The 26,330-nt window shown below is 42.5% G+C and overlaps 2 protein-coding genes across 5 annotated transcripts in view; both read right to left on the bottom strand.

Moving 5' to 3' along the window:
• DUSP13B (dual specificity phosphatase 13B) lies at positions 1-23,462 on the bottom strand. The gene is made up of 4 exons (XM_058841916.1): positions 23,077-23,462; positions 8,991-9,182; positions 8,101-8,321; positions 1-425 (listed from the first exon to the last, which is right to left on the bottom strand). The coding sequence occupies exons 1-4, from the start codon at positions 23,238-23,240 to the stop codon at positions 211-213; spliced, it is 792 nt and encodes a 263-aa protein (XP_058697899.1). The 5' UTR covers positions 23,241-23,462; the 3' UTR covers positions 1-210.
• Positions 23,463-24,760: 1,298 nt separating this feature from the next.
• Positions 24,761-26,330, bottom strand: part of LOC131580338 (dual specificity protein phosphatase 13-like) — a 23,552-nt gene continuing 21,982 nt past the window's right edge. For all 4 annotated transcript variants that reach the window (XM_058841404.1, XM_058841403.1, XM_058841402.1 and 1 more), the window contains one exon: positions 24,761-25,873. In XM_058841404.1, the coding sequence (XP_058697387.1) occupies positions 25,647-25,873 (227 nt within the window). In that variant the 3' untranslated portion in view covers positions 24,761-25,646. The remainder of the gene's footprint in view (positions 25,874-26,330) is intronic.

Here is a 26,330-nt window from a genome sequence, read left to right as displayed (position 1 = left end):
TGCCAGTTTGAATACTTCTTTATTTCACTTTCTTTCCAGTTAGTGGGCTTATGCAAAAAATACATGCCTAACAGCTCCTAACAGTTTGCTCATGCTCAGCCTTTCCCCAGTTCCTCCATACAGCTACAGAGCAGTCCTGACAGCATCCTTGCACTCTTCAGTGAGGGCAGCATCTCTTGGGCTGGCACCAGGAGACACAGCTTCTTGGCACTAGCAGGCCTCTGTTCCTCTGCCTGTGCTCCTTCCTAACTTGAGGTCCAACTCCCGAAGCTGCTGGAGGAAGCCGGAGTTGGGGCAGATCCCTCTGTGGGAGCGCACAGTCTGAATGGCAGCCGTGAGGGACATACCTTCACAGATCATTAAGAAAGCGAGGACAAGAGTTGCAGATCGACTGATTCCCATTGCACAGTGAACCAGTACTTTGCCTGGAAAAATGAGAGAGATTTGCAATTATGCCAGCAGGCCTCATGGAGGGGTTTATTGTGCTGGAGCAGAGATGGAAGGTGGTTCTGGGGATGGGCAAGCAGGTATGTGCAGCCCTGAAGAGCAGCCCTGGTGCAGTTCCCCTGATTGGGGTTTTTCACTGGCTGGGGACAGAAAATTCCTAATTGTGTTCCAGGATCCATGGTCACTTGTTTGAGCTTAGCTGTCAATCTGACAGCACACCCTTATCCCTCCTGCCCAGCCTGCCATCCGTTGTGTCCCTGCTTGCTCATGTGTGGTTTTGGGAGTGATGTACTTGCTGGCAAAGTTTCAAGAGTTCACGCTTGAAGGCCATGCTGTGGGAAGCAGCCTTGGCAGGTTGGCAGGTTACTTACTACCAGAGGGCTTGGAAACTTGGGATTTCAGAAGTACAATGCTCAGGATTGCTCACTGCTGTTACAGCAACACCCCTGGTTTTCCACAAAAAACTGTTTTTTTCCACAAAAAAACCTCAACTCACTCCTGGTTTTCTTTTTTCTTCTTTGCTTAGGGCAGTAATGCTTTCTGAGGGTGCTGACTGCTGGCCAGGCTTTTTTGAAAGTGTTTGAAGAAAATGGGCATTATCATTAAGAACAGCCATTTGTATATGGCATTTGCACCAGCTCACTTAAGCATTTTTATTTCTAAAACTTACCCCATATTAGTCACTGTTCTTCCATAATGCCTCTATTTCTGCCTGTTCTTTAAGTGACCAGTAGGAAGACAATTTATGAAATGTTTTTACTTTTCCAGAGATTTCAGTGCAAAGTGTGCATCTTTGTTAGGAGTTCATTAGGAGTGACATCTTGGGTCCCTCCCCTGTTGCCATAAGTGAGCCTCAGGGAGCACCTTCTTCACTCTACACTGCTTTTGGTTTTCCTGCTGTGATCATGAATAGAAGCAGCCATTGGAAGGAGATGAATATTTCTTTAAATCATCTTATTTGAAATTAAAGAATGTTTTTAATTAAAGGGAAATTTTGTTCTCAGATGGAAGAATTCAGGTTTCTGGTCCTTTCCCTCTAGATGTAAATAACGAGCTCATTCCAGAACCTGAAAATTTGCATCTTGTAAATATTGTAAAATGCTTCAACTTTCAAAAAAATGGTAAGATCAATGAGAAATTTTTGAGTATGGAACTCAATTGTATAACTGTTCTACTCAATTATAACCATGCCTGAACATTTTCAAGCTCTCTTGTCCTTTGCTGAAGTCAGATCTTTTTCTCACAGAGACTGTGACCCAGCAATTCAGCATTATTAGAGTAACAAGTGATTAGAAGCAGGTGCAAACTTCTGACCACCTAATGGACAGCCTCCCATTAAGGCAGCTGAAGAAAATGTCTTTTTAGCGTGGAAGTTTCTGAACAATTCTTCACTGGAAATCTTCACAAGTTTGAAACAAAGCATTTTCTACCTTTTTTTAATTTTATTTTTTCCAGACTGTCACATATGTGGTCTCCTGTTCATTCATTGTATAGCTGTACAAAATGCAACTTAGTGGCAGTGCAATTTATATCCAGAAAAGATGAAAAATCAGTGATGACAATCCCATGTTGCTTTTTTTCCTTTGGAGATGGAACAGACTATCTCAGATGCTGCTTCTCTGCAAAATGTAAGGAGAGGTAGAAAGAACAGACAGCTTTTCAGGGCAAGCTCCTTGCTTTGTTTGTGCTTACAGCATCTTAATCTCTGTATTACTAGGGTGTAAGACAAAAATATCCGTGTTGGATGATGAGCCTAGATCCAGACAAAAACCTCAGACTGATTGCCCCCATCCCCCCAGGTGTTAATTCTGGGTACTTTGTGCACAGCTTTTAATCTTAAATCCCATTTTGTTTATGACAGAGTATTTATTTAGCAACCATTCTAGTTCTGACTAATGATGATGGCATAGCCACATGCTCGGAGAGCGTGAGCATGTGTTGTGAAAACCTGCTCTGGCCAGCAGGTTTAGAGAAGTGTTGAATTCCACAATGTATGTGACACAGCCCCCTCTCATTATCCCAGCATGAGAAATCTGAGTGCACCCCTAAAGATAGACATGTCCTCAGTAGAAATAAAGGGACAAATATAGTCTCCAAGGAAGTGGCAAAAACAGCTCCGGTGACAGCAGACTTGGACCTGGCATCAAAACCTTTGGGGGAAGGAAGAGGTTTTCAAATGTAAGGCCAGTTTTGCAGAATTTCTATTTCTGTTTTCTCATTCAGATACAGTTTCACAGAATTTACTGAGATATTGATGCCCTTATTCAAGTAAAATTGCAGCTATCTGTCACTTCCATTAACTTCATGAAAATTCTTGGAAGTGAAGTCCTGATTTTTATGGGCATATATACGGAGAAATGTTTTGCACCCCTGCTAAAAGATAATGCTAATTTGAATTTCCATCAGACTTCTTTTTCAATATGCTGCATTTCCATTAGCTTTCCCACCAACCTTATAGGGTATGTATGCTCTATTGTCTTCCCCAGAGGAGGCACTTGGGATCCAAATAACCTTAGTCTGAGATTTTCAGAGAAGCATAAAGGAATCAGGAACACAATTTCAATTTGAAAAAATACTGCAAATAGGGTTAGGCCAAAAGATTTTTGAAAAATCTTTGCTTCAGTGGTTTGCAGGAGGCCTAACTGCAATGTGGTGGCAGGAATGGGAAATACAGACATTCACCCAAATGGCACCCCGAAGAACAGAAGTCAAGGGACAAAACATTCTGAAAATTTTTCTTGGAGTCAGAACCATTCTTTTTTGTTTTTTTTCTTTGTTTGAAAACTTCTGAGCTACCAGCACTCTACAACTAAAAGAAAAAGAATTTATGGTTTGAACTGCATCACAATGGATAAAAACAAACAAGAAAAAAACAGAAAGAAGTGGCCTTAATGTTAGATTTGATTTTGCATTACTATATATTTTGACAATAAATGTATTCTGAATTTGTGCGTAAACTGGACGGGGGACAGGAGACTTGATGTTCTGAATCTAACTTTTGTAAAATTGTTTGAGTCCTTTCCTCACCCCCCCACCCCCACCCTCTAGTCTATGAAGATTTCTGCCTTTGAAAATGCTCTGCCCTACCAGCAGTCTTGAACTGAAGACCAAGCTGAGCACAGGTATAAATGCTGCTGTTAAATATTTCCTGTTGTGTTTTTGTTGGAGGCACAGAAAGCAGAACAAATGCCAGGCTCCTGCTCGTACAGGCTGGCTCTCTTGTTTTGTGTCTGTGTCTGAGAGAAGACTGTGTCCAGAAAGAATACACTGAATTTTTTTCCCCTGTTTCTCTGGTTTATCTGCACTTCAGAAGAGTCTTCCTGTATCGGCAAAGAGCTTTAGAAGGTGTCTCAGCAAAAACCTGGACAAGCCCCAAGTATTGACCTTGGTCCTAATCTGCATGGTTCTCTAATCACTTGTTCCCGTGAGGATGTAGGTATATTATCTCTTTAACAAGTGCAATATGTATTCCAATATTGTTACCCTGTGTGCATAGTGAAACAAAAGCTATGATAAATGCTGGTACACTGACAATAAAATTACTTGTTTGTTGCAGATAAATCAGTCATGTGAAATGATTTAATTAATGTAAAATTGCTCTAATGAAAGCAGATTTGAATTTACTGTGTGATTATTTTTAGCAAACAAATTGAATGTTAAACTTGAATAAGGAAACAAAAGCTGTGTTGCTATTTGGTTCTGTTTACAGGGTCAGACCCTTGTCTCTTAGCAGTGGCTGCAAATGGGTAAAGTGACACTCTGAAGCCCTGGTGATGACATCCTGCATGTGACCAGCGCCTGAAGCACGTCTGCTCCGTGGGCTGACTGTGGCGGGCGATTCCAGCCATTCCATCAGCCCCTTGCGGGATGCAGCTGAGATGTCCCAGCACTCGGGCTCGGATTCCTGGGTGGCTGCTGGAGCACAGCCACAGAAAGCAGCATTCACAGAGGCAGTTGTGTGTTCCCCTGTCGTGTGGTAGGCAAGGAGGTTATAACCACATCTCCTGTACCACAGAATCTGCACCATGAGCTGCCATCTTCCAACTCTGCCCTCCCCACCCCCATCTGGTTTAACATACAGTGCAAAGAGAAGCTGGATTGGTCCCATGTTAAAAGGACCATGTTGCAACCTTCTCTCTGAGCATGAAACAGGATCCCTTAGGAATAATGGGATTAACTGAGGAGAAGTAGGGGCACTTAGCTTCTGGCATTATTGAATCTTGCAATCCTTATTTGAAATTTTGCACCACACATCTCGAGCTACTTTTTGCAGAGGCAGACAATAACTGTCATCTGTCTGGGATTTCTGCAGAACAATAACACTTGGTTTTTAACAGTGGATTATGGATATTCTATCCAGCTCATGCCTGCTGTAACTCTACTAACATCAAAGGGTTTGCACTAGGGATAAAGTTTGCACATTCAACTTTGCTGGCCAAATTCAAGTTGGGAAATTCAATGTTGTTGAACAAGATCAGTCATTAAAACACATAATAACTTATTGTCCTTTTGCTAATCATCATTAAATGAGCTAAATGTCCTAAACTAGCCTTTGCTTTCTTGCAGGATGGATTCAGTTTGGCTTAAGATGAGGCTCCAGATCTGTCACCCATAGTCAATGTCACAGCTGTCCTCACTCCATTGGATCCAGCAGAAGTATTCTGCTCAGCAGGAGAGCTCAGCTGGGCTAATGGGCCCCAGAGGCTCATGCCACAATTTTCTCATCTCCTGTTAGGTTTTAGCCAGGTGCAGAATCCACTGCCTATTTCTTGATTAATCCAGTATCTGTTTTGTCACAGCTGAAAAGAGCAAGAAGCCTACAGAGAGCTTTAAATAGTGGCAAGTCAGAGCAGGTAAGAGCTGTCATCTGCTGCAGAGTGGGAGGTCAGACTGATATATGTAACGCACCTATGGTGGAGTCAAGCGAGAGGACCCTTTTCTCCAGAGTTAAGCAGGTTTCATAACTCTGATCAACAAAAAGGTGACAGGAGAGGGAGCCTATCTTTTCATTTGCTCCACTGAAGTAGAGGAAGGGAAATGAGTTTGAGAGAGTCTACCATTTCAAGATTTTAATGGGTGATTTTAACCTGCCTGTTTTAAACATGTTCAGAGGTCAATAAAAGGAAAAGCTCTCTACTTGGGAACCTTTCTCTCAGCACAGTGTTAGTTTAATAGTTTTCATGACATGCTTTCATCAAGCTCTCTTTCGCTCCTTAGACTTTACAAAACCCTGCTGATTTACTTTGGGTTTAGCTGCACTCCAGAGAAATGCAAATTGTACAGGTGGCCATGCAAAGGGTCAAGATTGATATTCAAGGTATTGTCCTTTGATATTGAGCATGAGGGAGAAGGCCAGCACTTTTCCAGCTCCATGTTTTTCCTTGTAGGGAAGGGGACAGATTGTGCATCTGCTCACTCTTGTCTGAGCCTTCCCAAACAGCTCTGTTACATGGGCAAAAAAACTGCCAGGCTGTGCTGAAGGAAAGGCAGTCAAGGAAGTAGGGATTATAAAATAATGCTTACATGGCATAGCTGCAATAGTTGTGCATGAACTTTCTAATTTCTGCAACAAGGATGATGAAGGCAGTCACGGTGTGATGAAGCCATTGGCCACTGCAGCAGGAACAGCTCCCAAGTTAAGAGCAAGTAAGTGCACACCCCCCTGCTTCCTTGTGCTCACGCTCTGGCACCCGAGTTTTAAGAAACTACCTTAAAAACAAACTCCTTACATCATCAAAGACAATATTCTGTTCAGCTAAAGTAGAAATCTGGAATAAATCTGTCTATGCCATTTTCTAAACTTGTGGTGTAAAGCACCAGATTTTTTTCAAGCATGATGGAAATAACAATTCTTACCTAATTTTAGTGAGTATTTGATTCTTAGTTTTAAATATGTTTGTGCCTCATAAAGTCTTAACTTTGACTTGTTCTCTTAGGTAAAAAGGGTAATATATTTCGGTTAAAGAAAAAAAACTATGTTGAATTTGCTTGTAATAGTTAAGCAGCAGTCTTAAAAGACATCTCAAATGAACAGTAGTACCTCAAAGAAACAGTAGTACCTCATTACATCCTGTATTTAATATGGACAGGCCTCTTGTTACCTGGTATATTTTATTGTTGTTCAGTTTCACTGCTTATAATAAACACTACTTTTTTTCTTCTTCTAAATGATATGAGTAACAATCCCCTCCCCATCTCATCCCTGCACAGGTCACGGGTATTTAGCTGCTAAATTTCTGTACCTCAGGAAATTATGCTTCCAGAACATCTTGTTTATATATTTCCTAAACTGTTGTGCTTTGCTCAAAATGATGAATGTCAGCAACAGCTGGACAGTGTATTATTAAATTTCACCTTGTCTCCATTCCCAGAACTCTGCTTCCATATGGAGTTCAGTAAAGCAATATTAAAAGCATGGGAGTAGGGATAAATATGCCTTGAGCCGTAACTTGTTCTGCATTCGTAACTTAGTATTTCAGCATGCATTTTACAAAGCACTAGTTTTGTTTGCTATTGTGGCTTCTACAATTCATCTGCTGTTTTCTGTCTTTTGTCAATTGATTTGGAACTTTAACATGCATGTGAACAGATTTTGGATCTTACCTTTCTCTGGAGCACTGCCAATAACTTCAATTGCAAATAGCATATGCTGTAATAAAAATGGGTGAAAATCCAAATTCCCCAAATGCAACCCTAAGTTGCACAAAGACAAATATTTTCTAACAGAATAGAACAAGCCCTCTGAAGAGCAGGAAACACACAGGTACCTGGAATGAAGGCACACTGTTTGCAGTTACCGTGTCTCCCCTTCCTGGCTAGTATGGTGTGGATCAGATCTACTAATGCATACAATTATACATACAAGCTGGGTAGTTAGTACTTTAAGACCCTGATTGCAATTAAATCTCACCATGATGTAAGCAAAATGGTTTGCTGAGTATACAACCGCTCTGTTATTAAATCACTTACTTCTGAATAGTATCTGTACAGTATTGTGGCACAGTGATGACTTACTTTTGTGAAGGCTTGACCTTAGTAGTAATTATCTCCAGTTGGCCCCAAGCCTCTGGTGCTGTACCTGGCATATACTTAGTGAATCTGAGGGGTTTGTGGGTTGTCTTTCTATTTCAAAGTTATCCTTTTTCTAGCAACAGCAAGACATTATTCCTGGCTGGTGGTATTGCTTGATCTCCCTGCTATGGAACTGCTTTCTAGCAAGTTCTTCCCTATTCTGTGTTTGTAGGACTTGCACAGATTATAGCATTATAGTTGAATCATCTTACTCAAATATGACACTTGTACTGTATTTTAAATCCCATCACTAATTTGGAAAAATCAAACTATGTGCTTTCCCCCAGGTCTGTGTGTCCCTATAGGTAATAAAGGACACTTGCTATTTTGTCTTTTGCTGATAGATAACACTAGGCATAGGGAGAATCCTTTAAAAGCCTGTTCAGTGCATCCTTCTCTGTTTCAGGGAAACAGAAGGACTACCACTAGGAGTTCAGGAGGCAAGTAGGATGCTACTTTGTTTGGGTATCTCCGTTCTTACCCACATACAGGTGGGTTTGTTTATGTAAAATAATATTTGATAACTTGCCCTGCTTGTCTACTATGCAGAAGATATGCAACATGCACAGATGGTCTAGTTACCTCTTGGGGAATTCAGTGCTGCTCGGATGTACTGAGCAACTGGATAGAAGTGAATGCTGAGATCAAAGTTTGGGTTGTCCTCTGCTTCTACTCCGTAGTAATCCACAGGCAAGTCACTGTAGAACTTGGGCCCAGTGTTGATGCGAAATCTCCCGGCAGCAGCATTCACAACGTGGGAGATGCCCATGCGGCTCAGCTGTGCCTTATCACGAGCAACATACCTGGAAGACGGGGAATTATATTTGCCTGCTGAATTGCAATGCAAAGAACATGCTGCTGATGGTGAATTTGTTACAATAGCAGGAGGTGGTAGTGGCTATTTTTTGACAGGTTGAACAGGTTTTTTGACACTTTGAACAGGTTCAAAGTGTCCATCAAAATGCTTTGAGAAATGACTTGTTAAGAAACTAACTCTTACATTTCCCTCATTTTTTCACAAACATATGTTTAAATGGTTCTCAACTGAGGAAAGATGGTGGTGGAGATATTTCTGCACAAGCTAAGGATATTTCTGATTACAAGGACTTTCTCACAAAGTCACCTCTGCTAAGTATTCATCAGTTCAGACAGCTGATGCCATCTGGCAAAGTGAGGAGAAAATGAGCTTGATTCTGTTTTACCCAGCTTTGGCATGACTGCCTGAAGTACCAATGCCACAGCTTCAGTGGGCTGTTGCAGTGTGTGACTCCTGCAGTAATGGGGATATTTTTTTAATCAGTTAGGATGCATTTCCTCTATGTTACAGCATCCTATGCACTGTTCAATCTTGTTCAACACTTAGACCTGTTGTGAGAGGTCCCCAAATTAGTGCCTAGCTCTCTGTTTCTAAATAAAGAGTGGAAGATTTGGGGGAAGAGTTGCAGTAACCTTCAGCCCTTCCTGTGTCTTACAGGTCTCCCACATAAAGGTTTGGCCAGACTTCATCCACATGCCCTGTGGGGTGTGTGCGTGTGCAGAGCAGGCGCCGCAGCTCCTCCAGGGATGGTGTCCCAGTGCTGCTCCCACTGCCAGATGTCCAGCTGGAGGCACTTCTTATCCTAGGCCGTCGTAAGTCCTGGCTGCACAAGGAGTCCCAGGCCATCCTGAAAGGGGAGAGCAGACATTCACCATCAGCCAGCGATATGTCTGACAGGCCCCATTCTTCCTCTCATCTTGTCAAAAACTTGATGAACACTTCATTGTAGTTTTAAGGATTATTTTCATCATAGGAAATGTGGAAGTGCCTACAACTATCTGGAAATCTAGATGCTATTATTAGCACAGTGAAAAAGCCTAGCCCTTGATATGCCAGCACAAGGCTTCTGCTTTCACATGGAAACAGGTAATGCTATGGAAAATGTCTTGTGCAAATATATCTACTCAAAGGCGGTAGAAACAAAGTACTGACATGGAATGCTGAGGTTTTCCTTTAACCAGGTAACTAGGATCTCCTTATATATACTTAACCTGATTTGTCTTCTAATTTGCTCAACAAACTGATCTGGACTGAGTAGAATCAGTCATGCAAAATCATATTTACTGGTTAGCTATTAATTGTCAACTTCAATGAGAAAAACTTTGTAAGGAGTAGTTTGGTTCTTTCCAGTGGTATTTACTGGCCATACAGTTGTCCTCATGACAAATGTTCATGTTAGAAAAATCTGGATGAGTTACAGTGATTCCAGCTGTCATTTATATGAGCGTTGACTAATTTTTTAGTAAGTTTTTTTAATTTGCATTCCTCTCCTCTCTGCTCCCTCCAAGAACTATCCCATTTCTAATCTTGAAGCAAGTACTTCAGTTACAAGGAGAAACACTTTTTTTAGGCATCACTTTATCTCTGGAATTACTCTGTGTCCATATGATACATTTCTTTTGAAATAGTGGTTCCTCTACAATGTTAGCTATAGATTTGAACTGTTGAGAAGATTTTTTTAAGAGGGGAATAGAAATTACATTTTTCCCAGAGTTCTGTTCTAAGAAAATTAATTATTAAACTTTTTTTTTGTATGTTCTAAAAATGAGCCAAACATCTGTATTACAGAGATAGCAGGAAGTCTGTCAACTCATGAGCCTTAAAACAGAAGCACCTGTCTAGGACATGGGTGAAGTTCTAGTCAGTGAGTCAGTCTTGCTCTGGCACTGCCTGAAGCATGTCTTCTACATAAATGATTTGAAGAGTAGTTGGGGGTAGAACAGTCCAGGACAGAATACCTGAAATCTTGCATCTTTCTGCTGAGCATGTCTATCGTTAACAAATAGGTTGTATTTAAGTTCACGCACTTTCATATTAATGCAGTGCGTTGCTGAAGGGGAAATGGAGCAATTAATTCCCTGACATATCCATAGAAAAGAAGGAGGGAAGTGTCAGGCCACAGAATGGTCCCAACAAGTCATGCTTCTGCCATGTACATGGGGTGATCTGCCTTGCCACCCAGTTGCCAAGAGGAGCCTTCTGTCATTTCAGTACACCTTCTTCTGCCACCTTCATGGCCCTCATGGCAGCTCTGGCCTCTTGGATAGAGTAAGTTTTCACCAAGTGATGTTCCCAGAATGGTCTTGTATTGTTACAAGAGCATTACAAAGAGCTCCACTGTGGAATGTGCTCCCCTCCCAAATGTGCGTATCTCCTCCAGTCTCAGCTTTTACTGTGAAAACAAAAGCAGATGTTCTTGCCCATTTTGGATGGCTTTATGCAAGAGGAGGCATGGAGGAACTCCCTACTGGAACAGGCATTTCCCATTGATTTTGATTGCTGCTTTGACACTGGCCACCCCAGTGTCCCCTGTGCCAGCTCTGCCTGGCTCCTGCTGGTGATCTTGGACACTTCTCTGATCCCGCACAGGATGTCTGCAGCAGAAATGGGACTTGGATTTCCTGTGCCCTGACCACAGAGCCATCTGCCAGTCCATTAAGTACTTGCAAGAATAACAACCTCCTCCAATCCTTCCCACCTCATAATATCTGCAGCAAATGTTCCCCTTTTTTGATGTACCTAATTCTTTGCAGTGTGGCTAATGACTACTCTAGGGCACTTCTTACTCCCTGTAAAGTTGCTTTAAACTGTTTTGGTTTTTTCTTATTCAGTACTGCCTGTTATCCTTTTCTCTTGCCCTCTCCACTGTATAAACACTTTGATTTTCCTATTACCTTGGAGGACTGAAGGCTGCTGTCAGCATTGCTTCCCTAAGCCTCACAGGAGCAGGGCAGGTAACTGTGACATAGTGCACCAAAGGAAAAGTGCTCCTTCTAAGGCTATTTTGCTTTGCTTTGTTAGAATTGTTTCTAGAAGGGAACATAACTGCATAGGCTGGGCAAAAACAAGGTACTGTGTGCTACATGGATATTTAAAACTGTGGAATAACAGTCTTTATATGATGGGACTGCTTCTTCAGAATTATCCTAAGATGACTTTCAGCTTGTGCTCACATGGATATTGTATTATAGATAAGGAATTTATTCCTGTTGAAACACAGATGTGAACTGCTGATGATATGTACAAAACTTATTCCATTTTCATTCTGGCCACATTTTTTTAAACTAGAGAATAGCATCCGTTTGTGTAAACTCTACATCCAATGAAAAGGAAGGACTAGATTTCAAATTTCAAATGTGAAATAACTGCAACTAACAGGCTGCAAATGATTCAAAAGCAGAGAAGCCTCAGTAGGGCTATTCAACTAATATGTTGAATAATGAATGCACTGAAAAAAGAATAGCTTTCCATAGAAAATTTACAGACAGAAAAACAGGATAATTTTTTTTCTTAATAAATGACTACTCAGTTCTGGCATCAGTCCAACATCTTAACTCACTAAATTTACACATGCAAGTGTCATTACTAAAATGCACATGTTTAAGGAAAACAATGTTATGATAAAAATTTTGTGTAATGTTTTATAAGGAACATGGATAGATTAAAAAAATTAGTGTGAAGGGAAAATTATTATATGTAATAATGTGATGTCTGTTCATTTAAAAAATATGTTTTTAATGATTCTCAGCTGAATTCCTCTATACTGAGATTTTGTAGTGGATCTGTTTCTGAGATGTGTGTTGTATGAATGAGCAATACAATTTTAAAATGCTGGTTTCTGAATGATGATGACATGAAACATTCCTGATCTTTGTTCTGTTGGAGTTGTATTGTGGTAATTATTCAATCACATAGGAGAAATTTTGCCATTATATTTATATTAATTTTGAATTGGCTGGTACTGCAACTGTGATTGTATCTCTACTATGCAATAGAATTTCCTTAATTACAACTAGCAGGAGGATTGCAATCAGAAGCCTGTTGCAAGCAGGTCATTTTGACAATGCAGAGTGACCCACAGTAGGATACAGGCTGTTTGTACCACCATCCCTGCCTGCGCCTGTAGCTACCTCCCTGGATTCATGTGTGTTGGTGGCTTTGCTGCAGTTGGGTGATGAGAGCAAACAGGTCAATTGTTCCTCATGTATCAACTATTCCAAGAAGAAAGTTGAATTCCCAGTTGAAGAAAGGAAAGTGGTCCTGTGAGAGGTCCCACATAATATATCCTTCATGACTTTAGGATTCATGTTTAGGATTCCCATCTGTCCAGCAGGGAATGCCCCTACCAACTGCATATACTGTGGATGCTTTGGTTGGGTTTCAGTTAATTCAGTGACTATGGCTTTATCTGTAGCATAATTGGTGCTATTCAGTGCCATGCTGGGGAGAGGGCCTATAGGGACTTTAGATTCCTTTACAGGTGTCTCAGTCCTTGGAAACACGTGCCACCTTTTATCCAGTTTCTCCAATTCCACGATATTTAATTAAACTACAAAATGAAAAGTCAGTGTAATTTGACAATTTGACATTACCTTGATACAAGATCAAGTTGAGAGAATGGTATGAAGTCTGAGATGAAGCAGCAGAAAATCCTGCAGCATGATGCTGTGCTAAGTCAGGAGGAAAAAACAACTCGTGTCTGGGATATTTAGTAGAAAGCCTTTACAACCTCTGCTTTAACTTGCATTTTCCAATGCCAAGATAAAGGAGGGATTTGCATATACTATAAGGATGTCAGTATGCTCATTTTAATCAAGTGTCAAATATTTTAATCATCCCAGGGCCCCTGTTGGGTTTTCTGTATGGGTAGAACTTAGCTATTTTCTTATGATGTTAGTATAAATATTTCTGAGTCTTTAAATCCTGAGAACAAAGCAGCCTCCATCCTGTGTTTTCTCAAGCTTCTATGTGCTATAGCCTTGCCATCCCAGTGAAGATATCAGTCTGGCTATACTTTGACTAGACTGATTTGTGGTGGTAAAAGACTAGGCTGAAGCTCAGGGCTTGGCCAAGTAGGTCGTGTCAAGTTCACGCCTATCATGTATTCAAAAGCCATAAACATTTCTCAGAAAGCCTATCCCCTGGAAAGGTTCCTCCAAGATAACATATGTTTGAGAGAGGGTTTTGTGTTGCTACATTGCCACACAAATGACAAGTATTGCTGTCATCATTCTTTCTTTCTTAGCGTTTAACCCAATAGTCTCACTGGAGTCATAATTTATCAATTGCTAGGAGCACTATGAGATATAGATGGTATGAATCAAATGCAGCAATGACTGAGGTAGGGCTGGCTGGACTTGAAAGCTGAGACAGAAGCAGTGTCTAGGGAGGCACACGGTATTTGAGTAGCCAACTGTTTGTAAGAAAATCTCTTCAGCAGCTGGAGGATGTAATCTGAACAGCACTCCCAAATTTAGTGGCGGCTTCCAAACCCACTAGTGAAACCCAACTATGCATTTATGGCAAGGCACCCACTTGGTGGGAATGGCAAAATCCATTAGGCAGACTTGCTCTCCACAGATCATACAAGACCTATGTTGAGGAGCCAACTAAATGTCTGGACTGGACAGCTTTGAGCAGCACAAGACAAAAACATTTCATTTTTTTTCCCTCTCGGTATTGCATTGGTGTCCTAACTTTAGAGGAATAGTGATGTTTCCCTGCTGTCCCAGTAAAATTTTCTCTGTGTGCCATCCAGGGAAATCAGCAGCTACATTTTTGATACAAAGCACTACTCAAATGTAAGGAAGAAATTAATCAACCCATTTTTATTCTCAAACATGCTGAATTTACCACAGTTTCCACTGATGTTATGGATTGCCAGGCCTCAGAAGCCTCAAAAATGTCTAATTTTTTCATAGCAAGTCTGTGGGCCAGCCTGCAGTTCTCAAACCTAATGGTCTTGACTGTTTCAGGATGTACATTAGCATGCAGGCTCCAAGGCAGGGTGGCCTCGGAGTTTTTTTCCGTGACTGTAGTATAAAACATTCTCTTGTCATCAGCTGGTTAGTTCATTTGTATTTACCAACCATGTGTGCAGTTCCTGACAGTGGCTCGACAGACTCAGCCATCCTTTGATGTGCAGCACTGTTGTACCAAGTGTGCAAAACCTGACCACCTGCTGATTTCACTAACTCTTCTGTGTCTTGAACCTATGTTTACTTTATTCTTTAACCATGGGAAACCAGCTCTGTAGAGTTATTGCCCAGACAGCATCTTTGAGTGGATAAGAGAAGTGAAAAATATGAACAGCAAAATTAATTTTCTCTAACCCATCCTTTCTCCACAAAATGCAAAACCATGGGTTGCATGTACCTAGCGGCATATTTGTAATATAAGTGGGATTCTTACCATGTTTATGAGTCAGGACAGAAGCACAGACAGAACCTGTGCCAGGCAGGCAAATGTACATGGAATATACTTTACAGAAACCATGGCTGACAGGTAGCACCACCACACGGATTGCAGAGATAAGAGCTAATTTAGCCAATTTTCTGTGGCTTCTTCACCACTGAAGCTTGGGTATATTTTGTTTCTGAATTGGATTTTTTATTTACTAGTTACAAATTTTACATGGCCTTTTAACAGTGTGCATTGTAACTATTTAAAGCTGAGCATTAAACAGGCCCAGACACTGTTAACAATCTGCATGTTATGATATTTTTTTTGTGTAACTGCTCGTTATAGCATCAGCTATTAAGAATTTATTACTGCTGCATTTTAGGTGGTGCTTTACAGTCATTTAATTACAGCTATCCAGCAATCATGACATAAATATGCATGGAGAACCCCAATGTAAGGCTTTTACCTGCCAAGACCAGAGTTTGGGCCCTCAGGTGGCAATGATGTCATTGCATATGCAGGGAAACAGAGATTTTAAGGCTGCACAGGGAGCTGTGTTCCTCCCAGCACTAGGTGTTCATGAAGTCATCAGCTGGAGCAAGAGCACTGTAGAGCTCTAAGGACCTGAACTTGGCTCTTGGCAAGCAAGTAAAACAAAGTCAGTTCCCTTCCAACCCTAGGCCCAGCAAAGATGATGTGACTTTTGGCTCTGAGCACAGTTAAGCTGCAAAACTAGGCCTTTGGAACCCATTGGTACCTCTACTCTACTCAGCTGGCAAGTGCATCCTTACACCCATTAACCCAACCTGATCTGGTAGACCAGCAGACACACTTCATATGACCCAAAGACAGTAGCTGGTCCAAAATGCATCTATCACATCTCCATGCTATTTATGACTGCAGCACCATGCCCACATTTGACAGTCTCTCTAGCTCCCAGCCAGGCTACTGCTCCTTCATGAAATATTATTGCTGGTGTCCTCTCCTGCAATGGGCTTCAGCCATCAGAATTCACTGTCAGTTCTGTCAGTCTCTAACTCCTTCCTCCATTCACTACTGGCATTTTTCACTGCTTTTTGAGAAAACAAAAATCCAAATCTATAGCATTATAGCACTAAGCAGCTCTTAGACATGCTATGAAACACTCCTGATATCACTATGCTTGCCCTTGAAGACAAGCTTACCTAAAATTTAGTTCTGTGTTAAGGCTGGCTTTTCTTCCGGGCTCAAGAATTGTTAGATCACTGTATCTCTCTTGCCTCCAGCAATAACATGTTGGTATTCTCTGAATTGGTAAGCTTTGTTTTTCCTCCTGGAAGCACCCTCAGAAGCTTACTGAAAAGTTGAAGGATGAAATATTTCTGAAAGACAGGCTGGCAAGTTGATGCAGGTTGCTCTAAATCAGGAGCAACATGTGCCACTTTGATTTTCTCTTGGAGCTGCCAGCCAGAACCAGCTGGGTTGTCTGGCTGACACTGGGTTTTTGGTACAACTACTCCAAAGCCCTAACCCTCCCTGAACAACGTAAATCCTAGCTGCTTTATCATGGCTTGTAGCAATTCTTTACCAATATTTTCAGCCTGCAGTTGCAGGGAGTGTGTGTTGCTCTCATTACTGGATGATGTTAGTACAGCATGACCCTGGGGAGAGGTACAAGTTTGGATTTATTCACAGATGGCCCGAAATGTGCTGAGTCTGTTCCCTGACACAGACCTGGTGGCATGAAGGCTCGCCTTTGTGATACACCTCAGCCTCACATTGTCACTGTGTAGGAGACAAAGCCTGTCCATGCTGTAGCACAAGCATATTCTCTGCTCCAGCTCCATGGCTGTTTGGGCTGAAACTGTGACTGCCATACATCCCAAGTCCTACACTCTTTTGTGTGCAGTCTGCTACGTAAGGGGTGTTGATTTGGACAGCACACATCCAACTGAACACAACATGAGAAAGCCAGGTGGGTTCTGGGTGTGCTGCATCAAGCTTGCTCAAAGAAGGACAAAGTGTCACTTGGGTGTTGTTTCCAGTCTCTCAGCCATGGTTTTATTCTTCAGATTTACTCTCTGTTGCATATTCTTATTCTATCCTCATCAAATTTTCCCAGGTCACCTTCTAAATGACCTAAAAGTCATGTTTATTTCTTGCTTTGGCAAGGTTTAGAGGCAATGGATTTCCTGTGCTGTGCCTTGCACAATACCCCAGTCAGAATGCAGTCTCTTAGGTCAGCATCCTGTGGCCCAAGAGAGTTTAGCAGCCCACATCTGAAGGTGAATGAGGCTGCTGTTAACAATAACTAATACAGAAGTGTCCTCCAGCCCAGAACTGAAAACATCAGGCTTCAGAATTCAAAGAATCCCATTACAAATGAATGGTTTCTGCCCCAAGGATCTAACCAAAAGGACAGCACAATGCAAAGTCCTTCTCCCCTGTGACTAGCTCTGGTATGTTCTTCTATCTTAAAAACAATATATTGTTGCTTTTTCTTTTTTTTTTCCTTGTGTCTCTTCTGTTTGAGGACATTAGAAGTTTCACTGCTCTTTGTTCTCATCCTGTGGTCTCTACCAGCACCACAAAGACAGCTCTATGCTACCCAACTTAGGGGAGACAGCGCACACTTATTCTCTATGCTGGCATGGCAGGAGTGTTGAGTAACCTGCTAGGAAGTAAGATGGGAAACAGCAGGAGGTAGGGAGTCAAGATTCCCTGGTGTTTCTTGGGCACTGGAATGCCTTTTATACATGTTATTACAGTGATCTTGTGAGGAACCCACTGCACAGGTGGAGATGGTAAAGTGAAATTTGATGATTTTTCTACATCTCTCCACAAGTCTGAGCTGGGAGGCAGCCCAGGGGCAGTGCTGCCAAACACTGGTAGTGATAGCTGGACCTGAGTAAAAAGTTGCCTTTAGGTTTAATGTGGGTCAAAAGCTTTTACTCACCACTAGTGAGCAAAAGGCAGCTTACAATAGGAGGTGAGTAACCATCAAGGTTGAACTTCCATTCTCTTGGGGAGAAGGATTTTAGGAATGCTTTGGTAGATGTTGGTTTCAATGCTCAAAAGAAAATTCAGAACATGTAAAAACACCAAGGACAAGAAACCCTTTTTATCACTGTGCTCCTGATACCCTTGTTTCTGTGCTTGCAAAGTCCTTTTTTTACAGTTATTTAAGAAAAATAATAGCATGATCTCTTATTAAATGCCATGACAATTATGGCTTTAAACCAACTGTGCTAATTGTTTCTTTACCTTTCTCACACTCCAGCCTCTCTGATCTGAGACTTGCTAGCAATTTGATAGCCATGGCAGGACGTGGAGAGGTCTGGAAGGTTAGTTCCAGTAGCCTGTATTTCACACCAGTGTCTTATGGCAGAAGGATAAATCACAGACAGAGCTGATTGCAAGTTCCTGTGGCCCAGGTTTCTGGCTACGAAACTGGGAAGGATAAACACCTTCTTAAGCACTGCAAGATAGGAACAGAACAACAGAAAGGAATGGAAATCCTCTCATAATGCGATGGCTAGAAGCAATCCAGCTGGTCTGTTTTATTCCCACCATGAGAACGATGGTCAGTCCCAGTGCAATCTTGGCCACCTGTCAGATCAAGTTTGTGAACTCAGGCTTATAGGAATTTGACACACTCTTGTCTTGGAGCATGCTGGTATGATCAATGCAGATTCCTCCTACAGCAGTGACACAATGTGTACACTACCCATGCAGTCCCAGATGCCCCTCATAAATCATTAAAATACCAGCTAGTTCTAATCAAATCCTTTGAGTTATAACGTAATACACTATTTGAGAACTAAAACCAGTAAATCAAGTTAGTGCAGAGGTCAGAGTGAGACTGAACACAGCTGAGGCTCGCTTGCTGATGTGTGTATAGTCTAAGGGATACAAGGAAAGGAGATGAAATCCCAAGTTAGCTAAGCATATTGCTTTCTTCTCATTGTAAAATCTTGCTACTAAGTCTATGGAGAGGAAAAAAATAGGAATTCATCATATTCTGTAGCAGAGCTGATTTGAGGTCTAGAATTTCCCAGCAGTTATGTTAGCTCTTGGGATTATAGGTATTTCTGATCATTTGTCCCCCAGGTAAACGCTTATAATTTTTCTAAAACAAGCTAGCAGTTAAAAATGTGTACCCCCAAATGTCACTGATCACCCACTACAAAAACAGAACCTATTTTCTTCTATAGCATAAAAACCAGATAACTTCTAATACAAAAACTAAAAAAAAAATAAAATAAAATCACATTAGAAGGCAGCTTGTTATGGTTGCACTCTTCAGTGCAACCTGGGACACAACAGGAACCTTTGTGAAGAGGAGGCTGCAGTGCCCAAGTGCTGGGAACCCATAAGTTTGTGTGCTGGGGTGCTACTGCATAAACCCAAATAACAATGCTTTTTTTCTACATGGAAAAGGTTGAGGGCCATCTAAATTTTTTGAGTGTTATCTGACTCTGAGGACAACATGGTATGGGGTATGGCTCCATGGCTGAAAAAAAAAAGTTTGGCCACCATAAATGGTATCTGTCAAAGAATAAATCTGAAGGCTAACTTCACCATTTATGCTGTATTTGCATGTACATTTTGTTTCTTATGTCATACTTAAAAGAGACAGTAATTGTTTCTTCCTTCATGGCAAAGACAGTCTGGAGCAGAGGATCCTGCTCTGCTTAGGCTGCATCATTCTCAGTACTGCTGAGCACCTCCTCATGTTTACTTTGTACTTTTCCCTTAAACCCCTCTGTCCTAAACTGAACAGAGTGTTTTTAAAGCCCATACAGCAGAGTCACTTGGCACCTGAGTTATACCTATGGAGCAATATTTCTCTAGTGGTCTGCAGGGGAGACTCCCAGAGGCCTCAGTTGTGGTAGCCTCCCTTCAGTCACAAACATCATCAGAACAGGACTTGCTCTAGTTCTGCAAAAGCTTGTTATTCTGGGCATAGGCTTAGCTTTCTGGAGGTGCAAGTCATATGAACTCTTGGGGTTCATGCTGGCAACTCTCGAGCTGAAACATCTGGTGATGCAAACCAGTAATGGTGATGCAAACCAGTGATCCAGAAAGTCACCATAAACCAGTGAACAAAGCCTCCATGAGTCACCGGCAGTAAAAGAACTAGCAAAAACCGAGGCAGTAAATAACAGGTGGGGAACAGAGTCAAACTTGGCCTGTTTGAAAGATGCACCAACAGCTCCAAACCGGGTGCATGTATGGAGCAAGATGGATTAATACTGTGTTTTATTTCTAATTAAATCCCAAGCAAGTCTGAATTTCTCTCAAACCTGGCAGTGAAATTGTTGAAACATAGAAGGAGAAACAATGATCAGTTTCATTAAAGGTGGAGCACAGCTTGGTGTGGGAACTTAATGAAGATTTGTTGGTCAACAACTATCTCCCAACTCACTTAATACACTCTCCATTTAATTTGCTCTGCTATTGCAAATGTGAAGCCCCAAAGTCAGATTCAGCTTTCATGGCTCTTGTAGTCTCTGCAGTGTCAGCAGGAAGCACAAACCAAAGACTTAGAGCCTGGACTTGAGCAATGTATATTTCTTTTAATAAAACCCAAACCCAGGTGACATTTTTGGGAGAAACAGGAAATGGAGTCTCTTTGGGGGGCAGGAGGTTTTCACAATACTCAGAAACTTGGCCCAGATTTCTGGTCCCTCCCTCTCTTCTCCACAAAGGGCTTGTATCATTTTAAGACAAACTTGGATCCACTGTATGTTGTTGAGAGAACCTGCTGGGAAATTAGGTGACTCCTGCACTCCAGGGCAGAGGAAATGTTTGTTTCTGCTTTGTGTTTTTAGGAAAGTAGGAAGATGAAATCCAAAATAAAACACAACAGATGGGAATCTCACAGAGACAGACACTGGGAAATGTATAGACAAGCTTTGTTCCCAGTTCTTGAGCTCAGAATTTAGCCAGTAAGCTGCAGAGAGACTTCAGAAAGACAATGAAATGCATTTTGGCTTCAAATACAGTTCCTCCAGATTCCAATGAGAGTTGTGCACGTGAATCTGAAGGCAGAGTATAGCCAGCAGTATGGGGAATAGATGTAATATGAGAAACTCTCATGCTATATTATTATAGTCTGAATTGTTTCCATCATTTTGGGTTAAGTAATTCCCCACTATCCATCTCTGAAGTGCAAACAGTACAGCCTTGATGTGCCCCAGGGAAAGGAAGCAAACCAGCCTTTGAATCTTTACCCAACCTTCCTGCTCATATTTTGCTTTCAGTGAGTAAGTGTTCAAATCCTTTAATACTTCATTCCCATAAAAATATATTTACCAGGGGTTTTTGTGGCAGCAGTGAGGCTGTGTTTATTATTTTAGGAACACCACACGACTAGCTTTAGAGAAAAGACAAGGCAGGAGCATGGAGTGCTGCAAATCTATCAGAGAACAGCATGTTTTCCACCTGTTGAGGCAGCAACCACAATAACAGATGCACATAATAATTACCTGTACCTCAAAGGCAGCACCAAGTCCTGCACCTTCTGCTCCCCACCTAGCAGACAGCTTGGTAACAGAATTACAAAAGACAGGTATAGAGACAGAGTAGGTAGTGCTTTGTGAAGAATGAAAAAGCAGCTCTTATTAAAAAGAAACTGGAAGGTGGAAGATGAGAAAGAAAGATCTGAGGCACCATGATGCTAAAAGAAGAGCGGAGCTAAGGAACTCCAGGAGCGTACCTTTTCTTTAGAGCGGCAGTCAGGTTTTTGCTAATACCCTTTCCAAAGCTGCTTTCATTTGTACTCTCAACATTAGAGATAATTTCTACTGATAAATAGGTGCCCCACACACCTACTGGAGCTCATTCCTTTCCAGAGATAGATAGTTCTGCAGTGGCAAGAGGGACACACAGGGTAAGATCCTCATCTGAAGTGAGACCATGAATGACCATGACTGTGTGCAAGCACAGTGTTCTTATTCCTCTCTTTGCTGCCTGGCACTGGGATTGTGCTGGAGCTACACTTACCCTTTTGTTTGCAAGTGTCCCAGAGCACCTGGTGTAAAAAGGGCAGGGGAGAGCATGGGGGAGCAATGATGCATGGCAGCTGAAAAGTCTTTGGTTTTTCCTGCTTAAGTGCTGACACTTGAAAGGGTCTCTTTCTCCTCTTCCTCTGACTACCCAAAGGAAAGTGATGACATTTGGCTGGGTGACGAGGATGTGGCCTTTGGAGTGATTTGTACCATGGTAGTTCCTTGTTACACAAAGGAACAGATCCTTCCTAGAAAGGATTTGTAGGGGAAATGATCTCAGGCCCCATTTAATCTTGACAGAAGAAGATGATGAGAAGACTGTGTGCTGAGTTGGAGTTTTCCTTTGAATTCCTATGGTGTTGAAGGCAGCACTATAAATAGACACACTATCCTTTTTACCCTGGTACAATTCTGTCTCCAGCTCTCCACACAGACAGCAAGTCTGCTGGTAGGTATTTAGCAGGAATTAATTTAACCCAGTCTTCTCCTTCTGTACTCTTTTACTCCAATCATCACGATGGCTTCCACAGCCATCCAAGCATATTTCCTCAATAAAAATTTTCTGAGGAAGACTGATATTAAAAATCCCATTTCTGTCTGAAAATTCGACCCTAGTTAAAAACAATCCATAAATGCCCCAAACTATAAAGAGTTAGTATTAAAAAAGGGGGGGAAAAAACACCCAAAAAGAACCCCCCCACCAATGTCTTACTCTTTCATTTTGTTTCTCCCAGGTTTTGTTTTTGAACTGCATGGCATTTTTTTCATAGTCTGTTTCACATTTTCTCCAGTGTAACTGGCTGTACAGTTTCTCCCTTCCCAGGATCGACTCGTGAACATCAGCTGAGAGGAAAGAAACCCATATCCAGTGTTTCATGGCTATTATCTTGAAGATAGATATGTAAGAAACTTAAATACAAGCCAGACTGGTATTTAAATAAAATGGGTTTGGTTTTTTCAAGCATCTTCTTCAGCCAGAGATCCTCAGCCTGTAAGTCCAGCTGGAAAGCAAACTCTGATTTCACAGATATCGGAGTTCCCGGGCACAAGGGCTCAGCCGCTGCTCTGTCCTGGCCCTTTCGGGGGCTCGGAGCTGGCTGTGGTGGGGTTTCACTGCCCGGTGCAGGTGCTGGCCTCACCGGGGGCTGCTCTGTAAACAAGCTTAAAGGTACTTGCCTGGTGGTCGAAGCTCCCGCGCTGCGGTGTCTTGTATTACCTTTGTTTGAATAATACCACTCACTTTCCTCCTGACGTGCCAGCTGCACGACAAATTTCTAACCTCTCCGGGTGTTCAGTTTATTCAAAGCCTATTTTTAATTCTGTTAATTATAACCCGTACTCCCGTACCCTCTTTGGACCTGCAGCAGCCGGGGCGAGGCAGTTGCGAGGGCTGAGCTGTGAAGGAGGCCGGCCCTCAGGCGCTGCCAGCGGCTGTGACCGGCCGGGGACGCGGTGCCGGGACACGGAGCCTGAGGGCTGCCCGGCCAGCGCGGGGTGCCACGGCTGCTCATTGCAGCTGCGAGCCGTGAGGGGACGGCTGGGCTTAGCCCGTGTGGGGGGCCTCCGGGTCCGTCCCCGCTGTGCCCTAGCCTGCCAGGCGGGACAGGAGGAGTGCGTTCCGGAGCACGGCGTCGTCTGTCCCCGTTCCCCCGGGGCTTGACCCGAATTCAGAACCAGGCGGCCAAAGCGGGTTTGGGGCCGGCTAGCAGCGGTCGCTGAGCGCGGCCCCGCGCTGGACGCTCGCGGTTCCCTCCCGGTTCCCCCCCGGTTCCCTCCCGACCGGCCGGGGGCGCCGCCCGCGCTGGGCCGCCCGCGCCACCTGGCGGCGGCAGCCGGAGCCGCGGGCGGGGGCCGCGGGAGGGCAGGACCCGGGATGGGGTGCGGGATGGGATGCGGGGTGCGCCTTTGGGAGAAAAACCGAGCACGAGACATCGCAGCCTGAGAGGTTGTATTCTGTGTGTTACTTTGCTGTTTTTACAGTATTTTTGCCATCAGAGTAAGCTGCAGATTTTCAGTTGTACCAATCAGTGTCTTTAAAGCGCAGTAAGTTTGCATCCTGTGAAATACACTGAATGCGCTCGTGTTCTAGTACCCCCACCGACTCCTCAGCTCTGCCCTTTGCTCCAGCCCAGAAATGGCTGGTTGGCCTCCTTCCTGCTTCCTAGAAGGGGAAGGATAAGAAAATGTGGTTCTGCTTGAGGCTGGGGGCATCTCTATAGACAGATCCACTGGGTTTTTTTCCCTGACTTGTTCTGTAAATTTGAATGTCTTTGTTAGATTTAATTGGTAACAGAAACATGTATGTTGAATTTTGATTTGGGTCTGAAGCATACTTTTAATTTGGCTATTCCTCCTTGCTGAGGTTTTGTTGCCTTTGCAGATCAGCCCTAGAGCTCATGAGGAGGTTTCCTCACACAGGGAACTAAAGCAAGGAAGTATCCCACTACTGCTCTGCTGCTGCTCAGAGATGTCCAATCTACAGGGTAGTCCAGAGTAAAACCCCCTGAGACACCCCTGGTGTGGTGGTCAGTGCCAAATACTCTGCTTTGTGCCCTGACTCCTATAGTCTGGCCCACAGAGCAGATGTACATATCACCTAAGAGCATTATAAAAGGTGCTGAGTTGTCTATCCTGAAGGCAGAAATTAACCTTGTTGACAATACTGGAAACGGCAAGGAATGTTTTCCCTTGCTGCTATGCTGTCTTTGAGTAGCCAGCTCACATAGTGCAGAGTATTCATGCCTCTGCATTCCTGAGTTTGGTACTAGGAATACAAACTGCCATCCCCAGCTGGCTTTGGAGCTGGCTTTGTGCTGCAAATGCTTGTCCGCTGGGAACCAAAAGCCAGATGTGCTTCACATAGTTTCCAGGCAGCACTGTTCCATCAGATGACAGTAGCTATTGAGTGCTCTTATGGTGGCCCAGAGACACAAAGATGAAAGCCTGATTCCTGTCAACACCTCCCTTGCCATTCCTGTGTGTCTTCAGTTTTCACTTCAGTCCACCTCACAAAAGCAAATGCCACAGAATATGATGTTGCAATGTTAATAACCCTTTATTTTTGAGAAAGAAAATCCCAAGTTTTGTAATTTTGAACTGACAGACAAATTTGGTATACATTGAACTTTGTCAAATATTTTCCTATACTAGCCTTAGCTGAGAACCCACCTTCTTCTTTAAAAGTATTTTCTGCAGCATTTCCTGGCTGATTTTTAGTATGGAAGATGAACAACATTTGAATGCCTTCTCAAGGAAACATGTTTTCAAGGAGGAAAAAAGCTCTGATGAACGGCCAAAAGGAAAAGCCTGTACAGATACCTGGAATAATTTGTTAGACTGGCTTATGCTCTTTCCCAGCTGCTCTGCCTTTAAGCAGCCTCTTACCCCAACTCAGGAGCTCCACCAGTTGTAAAAGCATGAACTAACCAGCACCAGATTCAAGTCTCAAAATACAAACCCTCTGAGACACAGGGAGTGAGGGGTGGGGGGGGAGGTTCATAAGAGAACTTCTAAGCATTACTGTAGCATAAATAATATGGCATCTTTCACCTCAAATAGCCTAACACTTCATAAAGTGATATGAGCTTCACTACTTGCTGAAACACAGCTATTTCTGAAGTGGAACCTGATCTCTTTCTCTTTTTTTCTTTCTTTTTTTTTTTTTTTTTTGCCTCATTTTAAACTAGCAGACAGCAATGTTTTAAGGTGGAGAGTGAAGGATAGAGTATACAACCAACCATAAATATAAATCTAGGAAAGCTTTGCAAAATTGAAAGATCAAGCGAAATCTACATTTATTAATAACATGCATCTGGTGCCTCATAAAGTTGTGTCCTAAATTTATAAATGCAGTTCATCTGTAAGAGATACAGGCAACTCAAACAAGATTTTGTCCTCTTTCTTGCAGCAATACTCTCTTACAGGCCTTTGGTAGCAGATGATCTGGTTCTTTTCCTCTCTTCATTCAGTTTAATGTCCAAGTCCCGGAGCTGGCTGAGGAACCCTGAATTCGGGCAGATGTTTCTGCGAGTACTCACTGTCTTCAGAGCATCCACAAGTGTCATGTTTTCATGGATCATTAAAAAGGCAAGCACTAAAGTTGCTGAGCGGCTCACTCCCATGGCACAGTGAACCAACACTTTACCTGCACAAACAAAAAGGCACAATAAGGTGAGTGTGCTTTAGCATTTCTCAAGTGGAAAAGACAAAGGGAGGAGGAAAAAAAACCCAGTAGAAACAGGTTAAGAAAGCAATGGTGACAATTAGTGGAGCCTCATGCTTTCAGGAAGATCACCTCTCAGGCAGAAGGTGGTCTTTCATACTGACCTTCTGCATCTAATTTAGGCCTAAGATTGAAATAGTTGAATTTTTTTGTGGAAGGAGAAGCTTCCTGTGACTAAACTTGTTAGTATAGTTTTCTGTGGAAAAAACCAAGTTTTGGCAGAAAAATTTGGCCCAGCCCTGACTGTGATCACTGGCAAGTCCCACAAACTCTGTGGGATAGTCTGCCTGTAAAAATGGAGTTGTAATTTACTGTATCTCAGCAGCCCAGTGTGAGCTGTAACTGAGGATTTAATAAAGCACTCCAGTGAAAGCAGCAG

Source organism: Poecile atricapillus, chromosome 6 (genome assembly GCF_030490865.1).
Source record: "Poecile atricapillus isolate bPoeAtr1 chromosome 6, bPoeAtr1.hap1, whole genome shotgun sequence".
NCBI lineage: Eukaryota > Metazoa > Chordata > Aves > Passeriformes > Paridae > Poecile > Poecile atricapillus.
This window is presented reverse-complemented; position numbering and strand designations above follow the sequence as displayed.